At 34.3% G+C, this 24661-nt stretch overlaps 3 protein-coding genes across 3 annotated transcripts; 2 read left to right on the forward strand and 1 right to left on the reverse strand.

Moving 5' to 3' along the window:
• The first annotated feature begins 1444 nt into the window (after positions 1-1444).
• LOC149405530 (long chain acyl-CoA synthetase 4-like) lies at positions 1445-6546 on the forward strand. The gene is made up of 19 exons (XM_089607273.1): positions 1445-1806; positions 2412-2475; positions 2573-2662; positions 2769-2825; positions 3086-3134; positions 3255-3331; positions 3425-3464; positions 3566-3660; positions 3761-3928; positions 4048-4158; positions 4246-4333; positions 4434-4500; positions 4693-4768; positions 4912-5029; positions 5114-5359; positions 5451-5590; positions 5732-5914; positions 6039-6158; positions 6261-6546. Exons 1-19 carry the CDS (start codon positions 1655-1657, stop codon positions 6309-6311), a joined length of 1992 nt encoding a protein of 663 aa, XP_089463399.1. The 5' UTR covers positions 1445-1654; the 3' UTR covers positions 6312-6546.
• A 1099-nt stretch (positions 6547-7645) lies between these two features.
• Positions 7646-9709, forward strand: LOC149405531 (putative protein phosphatase 2C 8). Its single transcript, XM_089607129.1, has 3 exons — positions 7646-7976; positions 8070-8136; positions 9266-9709. Exons 1-3 carry the CDS (start codon positions 7647-7649, stop codon positions 9697-9699), a joined length of 831 nt encoding a protein of 276 aa, XP_089463255.1. The 5' UTR covers position 7646; the 3' UTR covers positions 9700-9709.
• Positions 9710-10830: 1121 nt separating this feature from the next.
• On the reverse strand, positions 10831-17258 carry GH9C2 (glycosyl hydrolase 9C2). Its single transcript, XM_089607274.1, has 8 exons — positions 16865-17258; positions 16569-16781; positions 16134-16334; positions 14366-14455; positions 14120-14284; positions 13277-13561; positions 12341-12692; positions 10831-11731 (listed from the first exon to the last, which is right to left on the reverse strand). Exons 1-8 carry the CDS (start codon positions 17054-17056, stop codon positions 11370-11372), a joined length of 1860 nt encoding a protein of 619 aa, XP_089463400.1. The 5' UTR covers positions 17057-17258; the 3' UTR covers positions 10831-11369.
• Between the last annotated feature and the right edge of the window lie 7403 nt (positions 17259-24661).

The raw sequence follows: 24661 nt of genomic DNA on the forward strand, positions 1-24661 counted from the left end.
GGATTATTGAAACATAATCAAAAGAAAAATCAAAACATGAAGGAAACAAATAAAAATAAAAAAACACCTTCTCTTAGGTCTAAAATCTTCTATTGGTCGATACCATCGAAGTTTCTGTATGTAGGAGAGAAGACGACACCGAATATTGAAAGCTTAAAGTCTTAATATTTTGGGAGAGAGAGTATGACGAAAGGGAGAGATCTTAATTGACAAATACACCAATTTGTGATCATTTTGGTATTACTATTATATATTTATTTATAATATCTTTTTGCAGCCTAATCAGAGTAGAACATAATAATAATAATAAGAACCTTAAATTAATTTTTTTTACTAATTAAACAAAAAAAAAAACTAATTAAGACCTGTTTTTACATAGATTTTAGTTGCTCTTCAAGTCCTTTAAATTTGAGGTGTTAAATTTTGTTAACCATACATACATTTATTAACGATTGTTTTAAACTTCTTTCTTATAATTTTCTCTTTATAATATTTTCTCTCATTTTGTATGGATTTTTGACAATTTTTTTTGGCTTAATAGCGAGGCCACGGCCCATCTCGACGAGTCGATGCTTAAGGTTAGACGTTCAATTTTTTTAAAATTATTTGCAGATAAGTGGTTAATTTACAAGTGTACTGGATGTTTTGATTCAATCATTTTATAATTAAGCCGTAAATGTTTGAAGCTTTATTTTATTGGATTTGTCCGAATATATTTATTTTCATTCTTTGGATTTGCGTTATTTGTCCGAATATATCTTTATGTCATATGTGGGCTACAAATTAAAGAAAGAAAATAGAGCAAGCAAGAAAGAGAGAAATGAAAAAAAAAAAAAAAAAAAGATAAATAAAGTCAAATAACTCTCTTATACGTTACTAGTGATGAAATTAAGGGTCGGGGTTATGGCGACATATTTGGAAGGGCTTTCCTTCAAAATTGGTAAAATTTCTTTATAAAAAGTAAATTCAAAACACGTTTATACTAACTCAGAAGATATGTTACAATTAAATTTATATTATTTTTTGAGGATTTTTGATTTTTTCGTTTAACCTTTTTTTATTTTATTTTATAATTTAAGTCTTTTTAGTTTTTACATTATATTCTCATAAGATGCCTTTTTACAAAATTAAAAAAATACCTTCAATACTTATATACAGTTATTTATTTAAATTTTGTTTCATAGCGTAGTCTTATCATTTTATGACAGCCCATACACAACATCTCTAGCGTGAAAAATAATTGAACAATAAACGCTGCCCAATACGTTATTTATAACAATAAATAATTTATATCTTATTTTGAAAAGTCAAAACAATAATAAAAAAAATATCCATAATAATAGAAGATGTATTTAATAACAATGCGTTGTGACTTGTGATCACAAATTTATGTATATATATTTTTTGGTAAGAGTTTTGGCCACCAAAAAGCACCTAATTGGTGGGTCTCTTAGCTATCGACTCTCTTTCATTTGTTTTTATCGACTCTTTTTTCGTTGAATAAATCCAACGGGTTTTTCTTCACACAAATTTGTTCATTCATTCATTCCCATTCGCAACAAAACAAAAACCCGAACTCAGTTCAACTCAGAGGCTCACACACAAGAGAGATTTACAGAGAGAGAGAGAGAGAGAGAGAGATCTAGAGAAAGAAATGGCTCAGAGGAAATACCTCGTCGAGGTCGAGAAAGGCAAAGATGCCGTTAACGGAAGGCCTTCCGTCGGACCTGTTTATCGCAGCATTTTCGCAAAGGACGGTTTTCCTCCGCCGATTGACGGATTGGATTGCTGCTGGGACGTTTTCCGGTATGTATATATGTTTATGTATGGGTATATATACGCACTCTCTGGTTTTCTTGCGGAGTCTTGTTTTTCTTTTCCAATTTTTGCTTGGTTAGAGAGAGAGAGAGAGAGAGAGAGAGAGAGAGAGAGATGAAAGATTTGGTGATTGATCACTATATCTATGTATGTGGTTTTTCTTGAATCAAATCTTGAGTAATCGCATAATTTGCAGTGTTTCCGATCGTGAAGTTGAATTGTTTGTACTGTTAATTTTGTTGAGCTTAATCTGAACGAGCTATTAAATGCGCTGAATCCATAGGCGCTGACACTGGTATTTCTTTACATTAATTCTATTTTCGTTGATCTCGTCAGACTAAATAGATTTCCTTAGGAAAGCCATGGTTTTGAATACTCTGGTCAGACCTGTTTCATGTTTGATTTTGAACTTTATTTAGCCATGGAAATTATTACGAGTTATGTTTTATTGCTGCTTTGACGTACAGTAGGCTCTGAGTCGCAATTTACAGAAAATAAATATGAAAGCTCATTTATGTTTGATATTGTTTTTTAATAATTCTTTTTTTTTTTTTTATAATAAAGAGTTTGAACTGAGGGTATTTATTGTATAGGACGTCTGTGGAAAAATACCCGAAAAATCCGATGCTTGGTCGACGTGAGATTGTGAATGGAAAGGTAAAAGCGACACCCTGATATTCTTTCTTCTGTCAAGTGTTCAAGCTTACATTTTGATAACATAAGATTTATTTAAAAAAAAAAAAATTCTGTGCAGGCTGGTAAATATGTTTGGCAGACTTATGAAGAAGTCTATGCCTTGGTGGTGAAACTCGGAAACGCCATGCGTAGTTGTGGTTTTGGAGAAGTACGTTTCTAATTGGATCTTTATGGAATTTATGTTACAAGGAAAAAAAAATATTAATTTGATCTTAGATTGAACTACTGAATTCAATTTTTTTTTCTGATTTCAGGGAGACAAATGTGGGATTTATGGTGCTAATAGTTCAGAGTGGATAATGAGCATGCAGGTATTTAACTTGATCTTGATCACACTTATTTATTTATATTTCTGTTTTTTATTTCTTTCTTTTTTCATATGATCCCTATATAAAGTTATTGCCAAATAAACATCCTGGTAGAATCATTAAGCCAAATTATCTGCCTTGTGTGTAAGTGTACGCTTTTTTTGTCCCTTCTATAGCAGTATGTTAAACATCACTTGTTTTCCTAATACTTGCATATCAAACTACTAAGAAAAATAAAATTAATATCTGCGAAAACAATGCAGGCTTGCAATGCTCATGGACTCTATTGTGTTCCTTTGTATGACACATTAGGTATGTGTCCCTTTATTAAAACTTGGCCACCATGAATTAAATGGAATAAGCTTTCTTTCACTGCAATCCATGGTGGTTTTCTTGTTTGGTTAGCCTGATTTCTGTGTGTGTGTTTTACAGGTGCCGGTGCTGTCGAATTCATTATAAACCATGCTGAAGTGTCAATTGCTTTTGTGGAAGAAAATAAGATATCCGAGGTATTTGCTATTCTTGTAACTATTTGGGAACTAAAATCATCATAGAAAACATAGAGAGTTAAATACTTACCATATTGTTTTTGCTTTCTGCAGCTGTTGAAAACATTTCCAAGCACGACAAAGTATGTAAGAAGTAAGTAGATTTTGTTGATTCACTTCCCTATTCTTTTCTTATTCTTTTTAAGTATTTACTCTTGTGCTTATAAACGATTATAATTGATACTTGTATTGTAGCGATTGTGAGCTTCGGCAATGTTTCCACCGAAGAAAGAGAAACCGTTGAAAAGTCTGACTCGAAAATTTATACATGGGAAGAATTTTTGCAACTGGTAGGATATATACCTGATCTACTTATCGTCCATCATAATCATTTCGAATGACTTTTGTTTAAAAACTGACTTTTTCTGGAATATTTATTTTCGGTACCAGGGTAACGATAAAGATTATGAGCTTCCGAAGAAGAAGAAAAGTGATATTTGTACCATCATGTATACTAGTGGAACTACTGGTGACCCTAAAGGAGTGTTGATTTCAAACGAGAGTATTATCTCTCTTTTAACAGGTGTTAAGACATTGCTAAAGAATGTTAAAGAAGAGGTATGTCCTTCTAATTTCAGTTTTTTTTTTTTTTCCTCGCATAATTTATACAGAACGCAGGTGGATAAAGACGAAGCTAATTCACGTCTATAATTTGGTGCACTTTTTTTCGTCTGTAGTTGAATGATAAGGATGTATATCTTTCATATCTACCCCTCGCACATATATTTGACCGGGTGATTGAAGAGTTGTTTATTCTTCACGGTGCTTCAATAGGCTTTTGGCGCGGGGTAAGTGATTACCAAAATCTACTCCACACAGTAAATATATATGTATATATATAAACACAATAACTTTGAAAATGTGGTAACGTACAGGATGTCAAGTTGTTACTTGAAGATATTGGGGAGCTGAAACCAACTATTTTCTGTGCTGTTCCACGTGTGTTGGATAGAGTCTATGCTGGTAAGCTTGTTCTTTCGGTTTTGGTATTTTTGATCAGTTCAGAGGAGAGTTTATCATCTTCATCCATTGTATAAATAATGATTCTGTTATAAATTTTCAGGCTTGACGCAAAAAATTTCTGCGGGCGGCTTCTTGAAGAAAACGCTGTTCAACGTTGCATACTCACTGTAAGTCTGTTGTCTCTAATCTTCTTGGAAGCTTACATGGTCCTTAAATATTTTATTTTGTGGGATATGTTTGTATATCCAAGTAGAGGAACTTATATCCCTTTCTCATGATTGAATTCGCTGAAGTTGATTATTCTTTCAACCTTCTGCTAAATGAGTTTTTTTTTTCTTTTCTTTTCCCCTTTCCAACAGCAAGAATTATCGCATGCAAAAGGGGCTCAAGCACATCGAAGCAGCTCCACTATGTGACAAAATTGTATTCGAAAAGGTGCTGAAGATACACACACACACACACACACATATATATATATATATATATATATATATATATATATATATATATCCATCCTCTGATTCTTGTTAACCATTGAACACATATTAATCATCTTTAGTTTTCACTGATACGTTCAGGTGAAGCAAGGGTTGGGCGGGAAAGTGAGGCTCATATTATCTGGAGCCGCACCTCTATCCACTCACGTGGAAGCTTTCTTAAAAGTGGTGACTTGCGCTCATGTTCTGCAAGGATACGGTATGATCATCTCTTTTTCCGAAACAAAGAACCACGACGGAGCGTAATTCTTTGTAACGATAATCTCAATCTCTGTTGCTGTAGGTTTGACCGAAACTTGTGCCGGGACGTTCGTTTCCCTTCCGAACGAGATGCCAATGCTCGGTACGGTGGGTCCCCCGGTACCGAACGTCGAAGTGTGCCTTGAATCCGTACCCGAAATGGGATACGATGCAAACGCTGAAGTCCCGCGCGGAGAAGTTTGTGTGCGCGGAGCCACCTTGTTTTCTGGCTATTACAAACGCGAAGACCTCACCACCGAGGTCGTTATCGATGGCTGGTTCCACACAGGTTTCTATAAACTCTTTTGAAAAAAAAAATTAAAAAAAATTAGTCCACTAGTCATTATATAAACACATCGCGTATATGTTTGTTGTATCAGGTGATGTTGGGGAGTGGCAAGCAGACGGAAGCTTGAAGATCATTGACCGGAAGAAGAATATTTTCAAGCTATCGCAAGGAGAGTATGTCGCGGTCGAGAACCTGGAAAACATTTACGGTCTCCTTTCCGATATCGATTCGGTAAGTTCATCTTCATTTGCTCTCTCTGCCTCCGTCGATGAACTAGAGTTCTTATTTTGGTTTGAATTTGATTAGATGCTCTTTATCGTAAGCTTTGGTCTCGAGACTAGTGTTTGACACCTTTGTTTCGTCAAATCGTAGATCTGGATATACGGTAACAGCTTTGAGTCGTGCCTCGTTGCTGTTGTTACCCCTAACGAGGCGGCACTTAAACGCTGGGCCGAAGAAAACAATGTAGCCGGCGACATCGCTGCCATTTGCGAAAACCCAAGAGCAAAGGAATACATTCTGGGAGAGCTCAGTAAGATTGGCAAAGAGAAAAAGGTAAAGATAACTTCTAAATGACATAACATCTAACATTGTATTAAGACTGGCGACCGAGATTTCGAGATTTTTGAAAGCCCTCTCGGGAATTTAATTTTGTGACAATCTTCGTTATTGTTTGCAGTTGAAAGGTTTTGAGTTCGTGCGGGCCGTTCACCTTGACCCGGTTCCGTTTGACATGGAACGTGAACTTATAACTCCGACGTACAAGAAGAAGAGACCTCAATTGCTCAAATACTATCAGGTCGAAATCTTTTTATCTTTTCGATCGAGAAATCCTAGTTTATATCTGTCAATAAAATGTTTAGAAAACGAAAGTACTAACTGGGAATTTTTTTACTTGCAGAGTGTGATTGACGAAATGTACAAGAGTGCTAACAAGGCACATGCCAAATAAGACTTGCTTCGCAATCTCTGACTTGGCTAGACGTTTTATTGCTTTGAATTATCGTTATCACTCTGATTGCTCTGTTTCTGTAAATACAACCATTGATAGAAAAATTCAAAATGTTTCGAACAGAAGGGACATCTCTGGTCATGTAATTGAATCTTATATTATTGCTGATGAAACCCTCTGTAATTCGACTTCTTTCATGTTTATTTCCATGTGTACTTGGATGTTTTACCCTTCATATCTTAATCTTTTGTGACAGTTTTTTTTTTTTTTTTTTTTTTTTTTTGCTCTCATAAGCTATTTTCCTTGCAGCGGTTTGGATCAAGATCAATCTTAAATTATATATACTTGGCACTATTTGTTATAATTAAATCCAAACTTTTTTTCAGTGAAAAGATCAATCTTGAATTATATATACTTGGCACTATTTGTTATGATTAAATCCAAACGTTTTTTTCAGTGACAATTAGCTGATCCTCTTGCTTTCACACGTTTTTAGTCAAGGCCATATTGTATGGTATTCTTTTATTCTGCTTAAGATCATCCGAAAAATCTTGTGCTTGGGGAAATTAAATTTTTCAAATTTCTTCTAAAAGAAATGCCATAAACATGGTGCCGCGGGTTTTAATTTGTGTAGTGGATTCCATAATTTTAAAAGGAATCATTAAAAGTATTGTCCCCCAAGGCCATGAACCTCACTCAAAACTCATAGGGTGAAGCTACGTGGAGCCTAGGGTAGACAAATGCCTCTCTGAATATTTAAAAATTATAAATTTTACCTTTAATTTTTTATATTTTTAAATTCATCCCAACTGAATTTTTTTTTTTTTTTCAAATTTACCCTTCCTGACTTTTCATCTTTTAAAGTTGCCACCCTAACTTCAAGTCATGACTTGACTACTAAAGTATATGGATTGGAGGATGAGATGATTTTACATTTTAGGGATTAGTGGAATAAACTTATGCATTCTTTCTAGTTTTTTTATTTTTTTATTTTATTTATTTTGTAGTGATATATCATAGTGAACATGAAATCCGGTCAATCATGGTGCCCTAGAAGAAGTAGAACCATAGAAAAGAGTGTCCACATGAACATGACATAACATTGCCTAATAGGCCGTGAATTAAAGCTCGCAAAAGCCAGCACGTGGACTTGAGGTTCAACTAGCCAGACTCACACCATCATTTCCCGCCTAGTCACTCCACGTGTCGGCCTCTGAATCCACGAGCCACGAGTCGAGGGCCTATATGCAAGACACGTGGCAGGCCTCCCAAGATCATCACGCTTATAAAAAGATTCTGATTCCGAAAGACCGTAGACAGAGAGAGGAGTTGAAGATGAACGGCGGCGGCGAGGCGTGGATTTCGGTGATCGGACGGCGGAGAGAAATGGAGGAAGTGGTCACGGCGGAGGAGATCGGTCCGTACATGCTCTACGCCGTCCACGACGATGCCCACGTGGCCGAAGCCTTCCGCGAGAGAGTCCGCCGCGCGGTGGACGACGGTCGTCGGAGCTTGAGCGCCGCCGTCGAAGGCTTCGGCTACGGGCTGGCGGTGATCGTCGGAAAGTCTCTCGTCGTCGTCGTGGCTCACGACTCCGGCGACTTTAGAGCCGTTCTTTGCCGCCGCGGCGACAACGGAGCTCCTTTGCACCTCTCGCAAAACCAGGTCCGGCTATGATGTAGATATATGATGTTTGAGTCGATCATTTGAATATATGATTATATTATATACAAAACTTGGATTATATCTATTCGTTAGGCCAATGGAGTGAGTGAGAAGGAGAAGAAATCAGGAGGAAGAGTCATCAAGTGGAACCACCTAAATGGTAGGAGATGATATTGCTATTAATAATCACTTTATTCTTTTAGAGCATCTTTAATGGTAAGCTAAATGTCATATTTAGCTTATCATGTTACATGGTTCTCATTGGTTGAAAAAAAAATGGCGCCCATTTTTTGCTAAGCTAATGGTTAAGCAATTTGCTCTATAGAGCTAATTTGCTAAGCTAAATCAATAGCTAATATACAAAACAATGGTAAGCAAGTAGCTTAGAATTTTTGCTATTTACTAGCAAGTCCCTCTAATTGTTAAGCAAATGACCATTAAAGATGCTCTTATAAGCTAACAAAAGCTTTGAGAGATAAATAGCCATATCTTGCTAAAGTTTCTAAGTTTTCAAGATAGCTTTATGAAATAATTTTGACACTATTAATAAATTTTATGATGATTTATACAACAATTTATTACTTTAAAAATAAAATTATCACAGATTAAAAAATTATTGAAATCTAGTATTTGTATTTTTGACTATTTAATTAAGTTTAGCTATTTTATCCGATATTATTGAATAAGTAATATTTGGTGTCGTTGGGATTGCTTTATTTTATTTTTATTTTTATTTTTTGGCTTTTTTTATAATTTCAATGTTTTTAGGCGTTTGATGTCAACACGTGAGTGGATCGTTTGTAATCGTGAATCGGGCCGAAAATCAATTCCCTTCTTTTAAATAGTCGAGTGCTATCAAGTGCTATTGTTAGACATATAAGGAAATGAAAATAGCAGCTTCGTCCCTAGCATTTGTTTTTTTTTATTTATTTATTTTTGTCAATTACTATTGCAATAACGACAATTTTTTTGTACATAAAAATTGGCTCGTGTACAGTATTTTCAAATCGTATGTTTGTGATTTCCATGGAAAATAATGGTGTAATCTTGTAAAAAAAAAAAAACAAGATAAAAATGACACCAAAAAAGATTAGTCTAGAGGGTGTCACCGGACATGTGTTTAATTCTTTAAATGATCTCATTATTGTAGAGGTTTTATAAGTTTTTTTTTTTAAATAATGATTAAATAGTCTATGTAATCTTCATATGTAAGACTAAAAAAACTAAAAAACTAAAAAAGGGTTTATCGCTTGATTAGTCTATTTATGTTAGAATGCTGTTCGGTGTAGAAGAACACCGTGTGAAGCGAACCGTGAGTCACAAACCTATTGTGAGGGTGTGGGATCGGAGCGAGCTAGATGGGGTGGTCGTGATCGCCAGTATCGGGCTTTGGGACGTGATGTCTAACGAGGACGTGGGCAACATTGTCGAGGCGTACTTCAATGGTGAAGTCCCTAGAAAGTTCACCAAGTCAACGGCCCACGAGGCCTCCGCTATTTTGGCGGAGCTCGCTCTAGCTCGTGGAAGCAAGTACAACATCAGCGTAGTTCTTTTAGATCTCAAGAATGAGAGAGAGAGAGAGAGAGAGAGAGAGATTTGTTTTGATGATTGTTTATGTTCTCGTATTCTTAAGCATTTCGATAATTTTGTTGTTAGTTCGAATCAAGGATCAAAATACCGCGATATAGCTCTGATATATCCGAGTTCGATGAGGTTTCGGTAAAATATCAGCTACGACTGTTATTGTTTTATAAATATTGTTAAAAAATCGATGGTAGGTGAAACCTGCTACTTGATTACGTCTCAAACAAATATATTTTTAATATAGTGAATATAGAGATGTATTTGACGAGATTTCTCACTCGTCCTCCAAAGAAGAGAACTAGTTTTTTTTGCTGATCCTCAAAAGATCTATTTTTTTTATGGAAAAATATCAACAATATCTCACATGTTTAATCGAAATGCGAGATTTATGTTTTCGGTTTTCAAAAATATCAGACATATCCTTTCAATTTAATATAAATGACATATGTCTCTCCTCAAAATACATTATATTGCAAACACCATTTTTTTAATTTATTTTTTATAAAAAAATAATTTGAATTCTCAAAAATACCCTTAATAGAATAAATATTTATCTACTGTTTTATAAAAAAAATCAAAATTTCTCTTATTAAGAAAAAATCATTATCTTTTTATAAAGAGTTTTTAATTTAATTTTTTATATATAAAATAATAAATAAAAAATATTTTATTAAGGGTATTTTGAAGAGTAAAAAAAAATTAAAAATAAACAAAAATGGTGGTATTTGAAATATATTTGATATTTATGAAACTGGATGTATAAATCGCGCATTTCGATAAAACAGAGATGATATTGTTCATATTTTCCTTTTTTTTAGGTGTTTAGGTTCGGTGAGTGAAGAACATAACTTCAACGTGGTCGTTTTTAGCCTTGAGGCCTTCGCGCTTTTCTACCCTTGTACTTCCTCTGGGATCGAATCGAAACCGACTATAAAAGGATTCTAGTGTTTGAATTAATGATAAGAGGATAAAAAGATGAACTTATTTGATGATTCTTTACAAATATTTTAATCCCAAAGTTGATGTCGTATGCCTTGGGTTGTTTGACTGTGTACTACTGGAAATTTGTCTCTGAGATTTTAAGGTTTAGACTTTAGATTAAGTGACCTCAACTTAGGTTGATTTTGAAGAGATAAGACTCGTGTTATCTTAATTGTGATCATACATTTATCAACTCCCAGACTAATTTCTTTCTTATACCTTCGAATAAATGGATTGTAAAAATTTCATTGGCGATATAAAGAAAAGAAGGAAGTATATAGCAGAGATGTGCTTGCACAAACTATGTTCATATTGAAAAAAAACTCCAACGAACCAAAAAAAAAAAAAAAAAAAAGACGATCGTTGTAAAGATTACAACATTACATCACAAAATAGAAGGCAGATAAAAAAAAAATTAAAAAAAAAAAAAAAAAAAACATCCGAGGCTGCTATGAAAGTACACAACTGGAATGGAAAGACTTCTTGTAATAAAACTGAGAAGTCACTTTCACTTCTCAGCTCTCTCTCTCTCTCTCTCTCTCAAATCTGTCTATATAAATATATATTGTACTGGGCCAGAAAGAGGATGAGCACTTTTCTTAAACTGTCTCTTCGCACCTTTCTTCACCAGACTTGAAAAAGTAAAAAAAAAAAGCTTATTTTCTTTCTTGATCCAATAAGCTCTCAACCTAAGAAACCTACCCAACTCACAGATGAAAATAAGAAACTTAAAAAAAAAAAAAAAAAAAAAAGACCCTTCTGGACTGCATTTGTATAGCTGCACAAATCATTACCATATCAGCACCACATTCTCTTCTCTCTCTCGGTTTAGGCGAGAGTGTAGGTCGAGACCGAGACCTCCGCGGGAGAAGTGGAGTGAATGTAGACGAACTCGAGGCTCTTCCCTGGCGGGAGAGACTTGAGCCACGAAGGGAATGTGTAGGAATCGCCGAGCTTGGTGAGACCCCAAGTCGGGCCGTAGAGCTTCGAGATTTTGAGGTTGATGTTGTAGAGAGTCTTGGAGGACTTGTTTGTGACTACGGTGGAGTATCGGTAGTAAGTCTTTCCCTTCGAAACCCACGAGCTCGTCATCTTCTGCACTATCGAGATCGGGCTCGAAGCCGGCCTACTGCTTCTTTTCGGCGACTGTGTCGGAGCGGACCGTTTCGGTGCCGCCGCTGGAACATCCACTGCAATAATAATAAAAAATTACTCTTGCATTTTAGAATAAAAATCCGCTTTTTCATTCATGTCTTGGGTAAATTATTACCCTTGTTTTGAATCATCTATAATCTTGATTTTTGAATTCATAACTTTCAGATCATTTGACTTGTAGTAAAATTGTATATTTTAGATCCGTAAAATATTTACCCACTTTTCAATTAGGCGAATTTATATATTTTCCCTACAATTATTACTATTTATGAAATACAGTCAAGTCCTTGACGGTTCTCGAAAGATTAAAAAAATACACTAATAAATTTCATAGAATTTTGAAAATGTCAAGGCAAAATTCAGCGATATTAGCCACAAAAACATAAGCATTTGAGTTGTAACCAACGTTTCGTAAATTGTCATAAATGTTTCATAAATAGCAAAAAATATGACGTAATCAACGTTATTTACTAGAAATTTACTCTTCGTGTTTTATCATTTTGATGGCGTAAAATAGATTTACGTGGCTGTTTACCAAAAAATTAACGAAACGTTTGACTATTCAGAAATTTCTAACGTTTCATATGGCTAAATAGCCACTTGCTGTAATAATAATAAATTAAAATAAAAAAGAGAAAACTGACCTGGGACGAGCTGGGCGTAGGATTGGTGGGCCCCGCCAGCGAACCTGGCGAGGATGCCGATGAGAGGGGCGTTGTTGTAAGTGGCGGGCTCGGTCTGCTCGTAGTTGTCGCGCTCGTCGGCGAAGTTGTCGTACGCGTCGGGCCCGCCGACGATGGCCCCGGTGAGGAGGTTCGGGTCGCTGGACTTCCTCGTGTACCACTTGGCGTACCCTTCCCTGCACGCTATCAACTTCGGGCTCGCTTTGTACGACACGATCGACGACCCTCTGTGGTGCACTTGCCTCGGGAAGTTGTTCCCGTACCCAACCATGTAGCTCGTCGCCCTCGGGTTGTCTCCCAGTATATAGTCAACCTTAATTCAAACCAAAAAAAGAGATCGCTTTTAGCTAATAACACTCGGACATTTACGCAATTAGTCTCTAAACGTTGGAGTAATTTAGTCCCTAAACTATTTTTATGAGCAAAATAGTGATCTAACTTGTTGATTTTTTTAACAGCATTTTAGTCATTTACAATAATCAAAACAAAAACAAAAAATCGAAATCCTACTTTAAAATTATCCAATGACATACCCTCGATAAAAATGTTAGTCAAACTACTTAAATTTCTTAAAAAATATAGTTTTTAACTCTCACAATATATTATGGCGCCTGCTAAGTTTGAACTATTTTCTTAATTTTTAGATAGGTAGACAAAATAGGTAGTATGCTTATCTCTCCCTTAAATAACTTGTATGTATACACACTTGGAACAATTTTTTTTTTAAGGCAGCTTTGCTGCAGTGGAGATTGAACCCACGACCTCCACACAAGAAGTGGTGTGGAATTACCACTAGGCTATCTTAGGTACCACCACACTTGGAACAATTTGTATAAAATTAATATTTTTACGATTAGATTGTAGAGGAAAATAATAAGAGTGATCGTAAATCGATACCTGGGATTTAGCGAAAGAGAGGAGCTGAGAGGAGGGAACGTTGCCGGAGGCGCACTTGAGGGAGTTGCCGGAGGAGGAGAGGTAGTCGGAGTAGACGGTGGTGAGGAACGAGGCGCTGGTCACGAACTGCATGTTGTTCCACCGTTGCCGGAAGATGAGCCCTCCCGGAGTCTTCTGGATGTTTCTAGACCCTTTTCCCACGCACCCGCACATGAAGAACTCCGCCTTCTCTTGGTACTTCTCCAACACTCCCTTGTACCGCCCCGCCTTTCCTTGCATCAAAAACTACATTCCCACCCGCCACAAACAAAATAATTTAAATTCAAAATGTAATATCAAAGTTTGTCTAAAATTAGTGAAATTTCAATATTTTTTTTAACGCTCTGATTATCATATAAATCGTTAAAAAAAAAAAGATCAATTGAGTAAATAACCACATTTACAGTTTGACATTGTTAAATACCCAACGTTTCGTAAATGTTAGGTAAATAGTCACTTTCATATATTTACAGACGTAAATTTTACGTAAATAGCCACTTCTATTTATTAAGCTACGTCATCTTTATGTTTATGACTATTTACCTAACATTGACTATATCTCAATTCCAAACGTTTTAATCGACTATTCACCTAATTTTTCGAAGAAAAAAAATTAATGACATTTGAAAACGTGACTTTTATTAGCTGGTTTGAAAATCTCATTGGATATTGGACCTCATTTGTAATGAAGCACAAGAATCAACTGAAAATAATTGGAACTTTCCCATGATCAGAAATTTGATTTTTTAAAAACAAAATAAAAAATTCAAATAATTAGGTATTTGTTAATTAAATCGTCATTACCTTGGAGACAAGGGTCTGAACGCCGGCATATTTAACGTCCCAGCCGAACTCGGTCATACTCCACCCAGTTCCGCCCATGGACACGGCGTTTTTGGCAAGGTAGCCCAAATAATACTGATTGTTCGTCGCCTGGTACATCCACGCCGCGGCCCAAAGAAGCTCATCCTAAAAAAAAAAAAAAGCCCATTTAGAAGAATCATATGACGATAGGCCCAAAAAAGAAAAGCCCAATTAAAGCCCACTCACGTTGTAGCCGCTAACGGAGCGGTAATACTTCTGCGCCACCGTGATACTGCTGTCGTATTTGCCCCTGTACTTGTCGGCGAAACTAAAGAGCTGCAAAGAGAATAAAAAGTAGCCGTTAGATGCTGCTTACGTGTCACCATCGTAGTTGAGAATGAGACAAAGGGTAGTTTTGGGAAATCAGGAAAGAGTGTGTGTGTGTGTGTGTGTGTGTGTGTGTTTGTGGGTGTGTGGACGTTACGAGCCCACCGACAGGACTAACACGTGACGCGGCACGTGAAGAATCACAGGTTACGGATGCTGACACGTGTTCGGTCACGATCTAGCTAGCCCAAGAACGAATATTCTTAAAAAAAATGATCTTTTTTAATGACAATAGAAAGAAAAAGAAGACAACAGAAAACTCGCCGTAATAAATGGGATCCAAAATTAGCGCTGAGATATTGCTGAATTTTATACCACTGAATACGACGTCGTCTTGTACCATCTTTTTCATGGCCAAATTGTATTTTTAATAGAAAAGGGGTCAAAGTACAAATAAAAAAGGGAAAAATAAATCAAACACGCAAGTCGCTTTTCAGTGAGAAACGAACGAACACTGGAGTGGAGAGAGGATGGTATGTTAAAATGGGACCCACATACAACTGCCTTAATAACTGCAGTGGTCATGTTAACGTACGCATGTTGCGCACTTTTATAAAATCTCCGGCTTCTGTTATTTCGGCGCACGGTATAGCGCGCCTACATAGCTAACCTACGCCGATGACGGCGTCAAGTTACAGAACCCTAGTCTTTATTTAAGTGGTCCACACTTTAAATACCCAAAAAGAAAAAAAATATTGTAGACTCTGCACTTAGTTTTGTTCTTTTCAAAAAGCGCATTCCTTCAGTAAAAAAGAAAGCGCTTGTTCTAGACAGAAAAAAAATAACTAATAATAATAATGATAATAAATTGTGAACACTGTGTTCACAACACATCTCAAAATATTGAGTTCAATTAACACTTTATTAAACTTGTAAATTGTAATAGAGTTTTCATACATATCAATTTAATTTTAAAAACATAGCTTTCCAGATTTTCAGGTAAAATTGTGTTATGTAAAATATCCAGGTAAAAAATAAAAATTAATTAATAACACAAGTAGATGCAAATTCGGTTAAACTAATCTTTTTGATTTATTTTTTAACCTAAATTAACCGGTTAAAATTAACCGAACGGTTAATTTTAACCGCGATTTCGGTTAAAATTAACCGTTCGGTTAATTTTAACCGGTTAATTTTCGGTTAACCTAGGTTAACCTAGATTATAAGACTTATTAAATAAAAAAAAAAAAAATATATTATTTTTCAAATTAAATTAATTAATTTAACTTTAATTATAATTGATAATATCTATTAACAAAATTTAATTTAGTTAAACTGAAATTTATTAAAATTTATATACGAATTTATAATAATTTTTAAAAAATTAATTATATCAATTTACTAATTAATTTAATTATAATGAAATTAAAGGCATTAATTTCTTAAATAAATTTAAATATTAAATAAAATATATCAAAATAATTCGGTTAATTTCGATTAACCTAATTAAAAAAAATCGGTTAAACGGTTAACCTTTAACCTAAATTTTCGGTTAAAGGTTAACCTAAGTTAATTGAATCTCTTCTAAGTACAAATAAAAACACACAAAAAAGGTAATTGAGTATAACGCAACTAATTTAATGCCAAACATAAAAAAAAAAAGAAAAAAAAGGACAAAAGTGTAAACCTGTCTGGCGTGACGGAGGAGGACATTAGAGTAAGAGGGGTTGGAGCGACGGAAGACGATAGAAGCGGCGGCCATGGCGGCGGCGGTTTCGCCGGCGAGATCCGACCCGGGATTGCTCGGGTCAATCCGGTAAGCCCGCCGGTCCGTCGTCATATCCTCCGGTCTTTGCCAGCAATAGTGGTCCGTGTTACCATCTCCCACCTAACCAAAAATCAAATTAAATAAACAAAATTCCCATTCACACACAGACAACGACCCTATAAAAAATAAAAATTAACAAAAAAAACAATAATCATAGTTTTTTTTTTTGTTTTTAAGATTAGCCAACATCACATAAATCCCCCATTGAAAATGACACACAAAAAAGCAAAAACAAAAACTTCACTTCACTTCACTACTTAAGTAGCTTAATCCAATTTAATTTAACTTAATTACCTCGCCGTAGAGGACATTGGGTTCAGGGTGAGCCTTGATGAAATAATCAGTACCCCACTTGACGGCGTCCATGGCGTGAGCGAGCTCACCGATACCACCCATTTGGCTGCCGTACTCGATTATGCTCCACGACATCATCGTCACCGTGAAAGCCATCGGCAACCCGAACTTCACATTGTCTCCGGCGTCGTAATACCCTCCAACCAGATCCACCTTCAAACAGCCACAAAATTACAAAACTACCCCTCACAAATAATAATAATAATTAGAAAATAATAATAATAATATATGCTTACTCCGCTGGCTTTGCCGTCGTTGAGGCCGGAATTGGACCTCCAAGAGACTCTCTGGTTGTGTGGGAGATATCCAGATCTTTGAGCCTCGAAGAACAGAATGCTTTTGGTCAACGCTTGACCGTAGTCATGGCCTCCCAGAGCACACGGAATGGTCAGAACCAGCAACAATGTCAAAGGAATCAGCTTCGCCATTTCCTCAGAGCATATACAATGTGTGTTGTACCTTTAGTGTGTGTGTGTGTATGTGTATTTATATGTGTGTATGTGTATCAGTGGATGTTTATCAGCTCAAAATATTTTCTGATAAACCCACCAAATGAGATAGATAGAGAGAGAGAGAGAGGTGTCTGTTTTTTGTAGGGGAAAAGCTAAGGAGCTCAAGGGTCTATATATTGAGGAACAAACAAAGGGTTGTCCAGAAAATAGGCCAAACTGCAATAAATAATTTTTTTTTTTTAATATTTGATTGTTTTAATTATTGATTTCTTTTTTGGCTATTATTTTCCCTTTTGGAGGGCTTGAAAACGGTTGAGAAATATTGCAGTCTTGCAGAGTCATGTGGGTGTGTGTCCCCTGCCTTGTTACTGGAAGGGTCGGTGTGGATTTAATGTCTTTAAGGTAAATAAGAAGAAAATAAATTAATAAATTATAAGGGAAAATAATGAGTCACCTTTAAATGGAAAAAAATAAAATGAATGTTTTTAATTACTATACTAAGTAACTAAAATGTGTATCTTATAACTTATATGGACAGAGTGGACAACTTCATGTAGGCTAACCAAAATTAGAAAATAAAATGTAAAAAAAATAAAATAATAAGAAACCACATTTTTTTTTGTTTAGTTTCAGACTTCAGAATAAAATTTTAGAGAGTTCACTCAAACAATTTTTGTTTTATGTTTTCAAATTTTTATACTTGCAATGTAATAACTTTTTGCAGTTGTTTACAAATAACTGTTTGATAAGGATATCAGTTTTTTTATTCAGTTTTTTGTGATTATCGTGTAATAATCCAAAGAAAAATTAGATGTCGAAATATATAATAATTGAAAGCATTTGCTACAAATATCATTGTCGTACATTTCGTTTTGATGATTGGTCACAAAAACACCGGAAAACACCACGTCTGTTGCCGAAGTCGGAACGACAACTGTCAAATTTTGAAACTTAATTTTGACTAAAAATAATGAAAACTAATCTACTCGACGAGAGGATCACGACCCAATTTACGGTTCGTTAAAACGGAATCCCGGTTGTAATTTTCGCGAGAGTTGTAACTTGAGTTTCCTGGGGAACGGAAACAAATTTGATAGTCGAAAGTGAGGAAGATGGAATGATATTGAGAGGAGAGAAAGAGATGTTAAGAGGAGATAGTAAAAAAAAAGGTTATATTATGACAACTATTAAACAAATACTATGCCGGTTTGTTTGATAATTTGAAAACTATTTTTTGCTTTTCTAATTGTAATAGTAAAATTAAAAAACTGAATTCACGGGAAAAATTTAAACTCTAATATCTCAACAACCGGAACTCAATTTCGCAAACCGTAAATTGGGCCATGATCCTCTCGTCGAGTAGATCAGTTTTCACTTTTTTAGTCAAAATTAAGTTTCAAAATATGACAGTTGTCATTCCGATTCCGACGACAAACGTGGTGTTTTCCGATGACTCTATGACCAATCATCAAAAAGAAAAGTACGACAATGATATTCGCAGCAAAGACTTTCAATTAGTATATATCTCGACACATAATTTTTATGTGGATTATTACACTACAACTACAAAAAATTGAATAAAAAATTAAAATACCTATCAAACAACTTTTAAAACAATTGTAAAAAATTATTATACTACAATTATAACAAATTAAAAATAAAAATAAAAAACAAAAATAATTTGAGTTAACTATCAAACAAGCCTGGAATGCCGTTTTTTATATAAATATTCAAATTAGAAAAATCAAAAATAATTTTCAAGATATCAAAACAAAAGTTTTGGCTTGGATGCCATATCAGTAAAAGACTGAATTGTCTTTTTTTGGCTTGGATTCCATATCAGTAGATGACTTAATTGTCCCCAACTCTTTTCCAGGGTCGTTTTGTGGTTTTATTTACACATGATTCAATGTCCACGTGGTTTGATTTCGTTGGAACTGAAACTGTAAGTTTGGAAAACTTGTTGACCCCATCTTTTTTTTCCTTTTTCCCAAACTGTGATTCTATTCTATTCACTTCATTTATTAATTAATTAATTAGTTTGTCTCACCGCTCGATGATGCATGGGAAGAAGTAGAGCTGCACATTTTTTTGACCAACTTATTCATTCCTTTCTTTTCTTTTTTTAATATTTTTACTTTTTATCTTCCAAATTACAAAGATTTATTAAGACCTAAGGAATTGTTTGTGGTTTGTCGCTATGTTTTTTATGTCACATTCTTCTGTTTCAAAGAAGAAAATCTAGTGGAAAATAAAATAGTGAGCTTTTTGGGGAATGGAGAACTTTGGTTTCAGTTAGTTTATTTCCGTGAATTATATCACATCACATTTATATAGTTATTTTACGTGTCCTTGGGAATACGGAATTTCACGACGATACATTAAATCAAAGCGGTTATAAAAAACAATTTTTTGTTTTATAAAAGCTCGAGACTATTCTATTAGAAAAAAGTATAACACTCAAAAATACAAATATTGTACATCTTTTAACATCAAAAGGTGACACCTCACGACTATAAAGATTCAATTTTAACATCGGATAAAAGCTCATCTTGTGTTAGGTTCCGACATACGAAAGATAAATCACACCAAATTTCGAGTAATTCAACGGCTCTTTCAATATACCTTCAAAGGTTAATGTTTGAACCATCACGCTCGAAGACCACCGATTGTGGAGAAAGACGTTAAAAAGTCTGCACAGTCAAAATACTGATAGAGACCTTGAACTCTAAACCCAAAAGAGAATTAACTCATCTTTGAGACATAAAAAACCACCCTGAACTGGTGGACTGACCAACAGAAAAAACTTTTGCAAATCCTATTACATAAATCTCTAGCAAAAATAAAAACATTTGAACCCACGAACCAAAACTCTCCTCTCATGTACATCACTTTCGAATCCTTCTCGAAATCATCTCGCATTCGATCTTTTTGCTCTACATCAAACCTCCCCAGCCATACATATGCAGAGGAAGTACCGTCCACATCAACGACACGAGGGCCCACAAGAACAGAGGCCTTCGAGAAGGCCGACCACCACCAGATCTCGAGGACCACCGGTGACGAGGACTACCCAAAGACAAGGACCACCCCTTCCGAAGACCTCACGAAGCCAAAGACCACCATCTTTGAAAACGCCAAATCGACGATCACAAAATAAGAATTTCTTTGTAGATCTGTTGTGGTACCTGTCCGTCGACGATCATAAAAAGCAAAGAGCAACGCCTGGGCTCCACACGGAGCGGATGGACGAAAAAAGGAAACGTCGTCAGAGAAAGAAGAGCATATTTAGTGGAGAGCAAGACGTGCGCCATCCCCTCCGGGTTGGGACTGTTCGCCCAGAGGGGCGGCGACTATTTCAAGCAAAATTAGGATTTTTTTTCCAAGAGAGAAAGTATTCTAAAGAGAGAGAAAAGTTCCCCTATGTTAGAAAAACAACCAATAATAATAATAATTACTCCCATATTTTCATGTTCCTCGTGTGAAGATTCACAGAAGAATAATGTATAAGAAATTATAGAATATATTTTATTCAGGAAACTAATAATGTTTGCTTGTGAAGCTTCCAAAGTTTTCTCTTATTTATAGAGTATGAAAAATGTGCTAAATTTAATACTATATCTAAGTTTAAAAATGAGAGCGTTTGTAAAATAGCTCAATTGAATGGAGGATGATTACAAATTTTACACAACTTGTAATATCAAGATTATTGTGTGTGTTTTAATTAAATGTGTATATTATGTTTTCAGTTTTAAAGTAAACATAGATGTCATTTAAGTTTTAATTACATTTCTCAATTATTCTATGTCTTTATATAAATTGTTACAAATTCATTCCTTCATTCTCATTTTTGTTGGACACTTAAAAAAATATGGTTGACTGGTCTTTTGTTTAATATTTGTCAACATACAAAAATACTCGATTGATATAATCACTGGTATGAGTGTTTAATTCAACAATTTGAAGAATGTGTATAAATTATAAATGAAATAAGCCTTCTAATCAAATGATTGAAATGTCAACATGTATTGATTCAACAAATGCAATAAACGATTCCACAAATATTCTTGTATGCAATATTTCCTAACCAAAGCATCATAATTTGAAAGCGAACGGAACAAAGAACAATAAAGATTAAACATGCATGATCCCACCGATTTCGACTATGATCTTCGCTAAAAATTACTCACATGAATTGTAATCCTAGTTAATCACACTCCAACAAGCAATGTTTCTAACAATTACCTATAAAGCATAAATATAGCAATATATAATAAACATTTTATCTAGGTAATCAAGCTAAACAAGAACATAAAAAAATAATGAATATGCTCTAAACAAGAGTAAAAACTTATAAGAAATAACTATTGAACAAAATCAAGGAGACCACAATTATCATGACATGTTTGAGGTTTTGAAATCTCGACTAAATGTTTTGGAAAACTAGCCTAACATAATGAAAAAAGCACAAAACAATAGTATTTCATATTCAAGGAGAAATGGATGAAAATGAACAAAAATTTAAGCGCTTGTACCTTCATTATAGGTTTAGAGTGCTTTTTTAAAAGAAAAAAAAAACTGGTGCTTTTACAACTCTCTCTCTCTCTCTCTCTCTCTCATGGAAGTAAAAAAAAACACGAGCCTGTAAGCATAATTTAAACGATCATAATTAGCCAAGATCTTAGAACTAGATGATTTTCACAAAACATTAGGGATTGAGAAAAACCTACCTCGATCCATGACGAGATCGACGGTGACGGCAGCGGATAATCACCGGAATTGGTTTCTCTCTCTTGACCTCTTTAGACTTTAGAGCTTTCTTTTGATGGCAGGGAAAAACTACGTAATAGGTTGAGAGAGGACCAATCCCTAGGGTTTCTCTTTACATAGACCCACCATCAAGGTACAATAAGAATTTACCTTTTAATTAATTAATCAATATGAATTATCTTATTATTATTATTAAACCACTAAATACTCACGTAGGGCCACAATTCTTTCCCACGTAAAAAAAACCACGTAGCGGACTTTGGAAAAGAAACGGTCCAACAGAGCCCCGTATGTTTATGTTTGTATTTATCATATACGCATATGGGCTTATAAAAAAAATCTTTATTTGAGCATGGACGTGACGATCGTCGTGGCAAATAGTGATGATTGCCATGATGATCATGACTCTGCGGAAACATTCTTGAATCACTCGGCGATCTTGATCATTCAGCCAAATGGCCTTGGTGAATAACTTGATTGTCGCGGCCTTCAAGCAGCAAAAGAAGTATTTCGACGCGGTCACTTTGGATCGTCGTCGTGGTCAACATAGCAAATGCAAACAGGTGTCGGAAAACTAATGAAAAGCTCTAATGATGAAAAGAGCATGTGGTCTAATTGTACTTTTTATTCTAATTTTTTTACATCAATAAATTCATAATTTATAAGAAAATAGTCTAATTGTAACAATACGTATGTGTTATAACTTATATTACGAGAGAGTAGGCCTACGAGAGAGTTACGCACTAGTTGAGTTATACTTTTAGTATCTAAGTAATAATACTATTACTACAACTAAAAATCACACACACATATATATATATATATATATGTATTAGCTTTAAATATATATATAATATATATATATATATATATATATATATTAGCTTTAAAAATTTATAAGAGAATAAGATTTTTTTTTTAAAATATCTACTCTATAAAACTATAAATGAGCCCACAAAATTAAAGAATACCCAACCAACCATCCAAAAGCATTAATGAACTGATTCTGGCTTCCCATAACAACATTCACCACTTACTTTCCGGTTGTATATTTTGAAATAAGAACTGAACACACGTTTTAAACTGAAAAATTACACTTTTAGATTCTCATGTCTTGCATAGGAAACAATACATAAAAAAGTTATTTTAATTGAGATAATGAATTGTCTGTCTGTTTTTCCATGTGAACGAGTAAATGTGTTCATCTTCATATCCTTCTTAGGAGGATTCAGTTTCAGACACCGTAAAAGTTCAGGAGATTATAGGGTTTTCTCTCTTCTTTTTTTTCTTTTTTAAATTGTCACATTACCCAGATTTATACTGACTTACATGTTTGTTGTCTGATAATATTGTTATTCGCTCTGGCCGTGACATTATTATATATTGCTCCAAATCATCTCTGGCAAAATCACGTGTATGAAGGGTACAAGAAATTTGGAAACGCGTATACATTGGCACTATAATTGAAATGAACAAATAATTGGAAGGAAAAAAAATAAAATAATAAAGAGAGATAAAGAATAGCCGATTACCCAAGTTCACATTACATTAATCTTCAATTTCAGAAGTATAATTATACCTTTGAATAATTTATGCTTTAAAACTTTTAGCTAATCAACAAAATGCATATGAGGCAAAAAAAAAAAAAAAAAAAAAAAAAAAAAAAAAAAACCGTATACAATGTGAAGCAAGTGCCAGCTGAGTTGACAAAATATACCATAGTATAAAGTGTAGCGAACATGTTAATTTTGGAATTTTAAATAAATGTCAAATGAAAATGAAATTCGGATATTCGGGTCTATATCTCTATTTTTTTTTTTGTTAGTATAGGCCGTCCATTACCGAATTTCTATTCGCTTCCAAATTGTCTATATTTTCACTGACATGTGATTTGTGGCTTAGACATCTTTATTTTGTAATTCTTTTTATTATGAGACTTGGTGATATTATGCTGGTTTTGAATGAATTTTTATGTATAATTTTTTCTATAATTATCAATAATACAGGAGTAGCTATTTTATAACTTTGGTAGAATTTTTTTAATAAAACCTTATATTGAATTCGGCGTAATAATTTATCAATCCAATGTGATCTTTCATTCAATATACATTTTCTATGGTTAATATAAATAATACATTGTACACATTTCCTTCGGGCGCCGATGATTTCACGTTGCTATTTTTTATTTACAACTATTATTTTCATTAAATCGAATCATCGGATTGCTTCAATGTAAATATTCTAGCTTAAAATATTATATTGACTTATAAGTTCGTTAATTACAAGTGATCACTATTCTAGCTTAAAATCACAGTTAAAAAACTCCGCAATTATACAAAATTAACTTCAAGCCGCAAGAACAATAAACTGCAAGGAAGCAAATAATAAGGGACGATAATATACTTTTTTTGCACAGTGTGTGAAGTCTGACGGTGAGACAGAAAAATAATATTTTATATAATAGTATCTAACTATTTACGAATATTTCAAATACGTGTCATATTGTTCATATATAGTTCGTGGAACGTGGTATCTATCACAAATTGAACTGTAGCAAACACTGTGAGCTAGAAAACCCGACAAGACGACGTTGAAACACACTCTCCACAAATCATTTTCTAAATGAAACTCCAGTTTTTTATGAATATTTTTCCACCGACACGTCCCGGTAAAACATAATCCAAGTCCAACTCTTAATTTCCGGATTTAAAATTAGTGAAAAATGAAAATGACTTGTCATCTTGTGTAATTTACTAAAAAAAAAATGGCGTTTCTGTCGTTTGATAAAATAATAAGTAAATACGTAAAAAA

Source organism: Urtica dioica, chromosome 2, assembly GCF_054948205.1.
Source record: "Urtica dioica subsp. dioica isolate 48M chromosome 2, U.dioica_male_clone48M_v1_H2, whole genome shotgun sequence".
NCBI classification, from domain to species: Eukaryota; Viridiplantae; Streptophyta; class Magnoliopsida; order Rosales; family Urticaceae; genus Urtica; species Urtica dioica.

What these genes read in the sequence shown, in the direction of transcription:
- LOC149405530 (XM_089607273.1), top strand. Translation starts at nt 1,655, where the DNA reads ATGGCTCAGAGGAAATACCTCGTCGAGGTCGAGAAAGGCAAAGATGCC. An exon ending in GGGAAGAATTTTTGCAACTG is followed by an intron (nt 3,661 to 3,760) that starts GTAGGATATATA and finishes TTTCGGTACCAG; the next exon opens with GGTAACGATAAAGATTATGA. An exon ending in ACAAAATTGTATTCGAAAAG is followed by an intron (nt 4,769 to 4,911) that starts GTGCTGAAGATA and finishes TGATACGTTCAG; the next exon opens with GTGAAGCAAGGGTTGGGCGG.
- LOC149405531 (XM_089607129.1), top strand. Translation starts at nt 7,647, where the DNA reads ATGAACGGCGGCGGCGAGGCGTGGATTTCGGTGATCGGACGGCGGAGA. An exon ending in TGCACCTCTCGCAAAACCAG is followed by an intron (nt 7,977 to 8,069) that starts GTCCGGCTATGA and finishes TCTATTCGTTAG; the next exon opens with GCCAATGGAGTGAGTGAGAA. An exon ending in CAAGTGGAACCACCTAAATG is followed by an intron (nt 8,137 to 9,265) that starts GTAGGAGATGAT and finishes TGTTCGGTGTAG; the next exon opens with AAGAACACCGTGTGAAGCGA.
- GH9C2 (XM_089607274.1), bottom strand. Translation starts at nt 17,056, where the DNA reads ATGGCGAAGCTGATTCCTTTGACATTGTTGCTGGTTCTGACCATTCCG. An exon ending in ACGACGGCAAAGCCAGCGGA is followed by an intron (nt 16,782 to 16,864) that starts GTAAGCATATAT and finishes GGCTGTTTGAAG; the next exon opens with GTGGATCTGGTTGGAGGGTA. An exon ending in TTCAGACCCTTGTCTCCAAG is followed by an intron (nt 13,562 to 14,119) that starts GTAATGACGATT and finishes GTGGGAATGTAG; the next exon opens with TTTTTGATGCAAGGAAAGGC.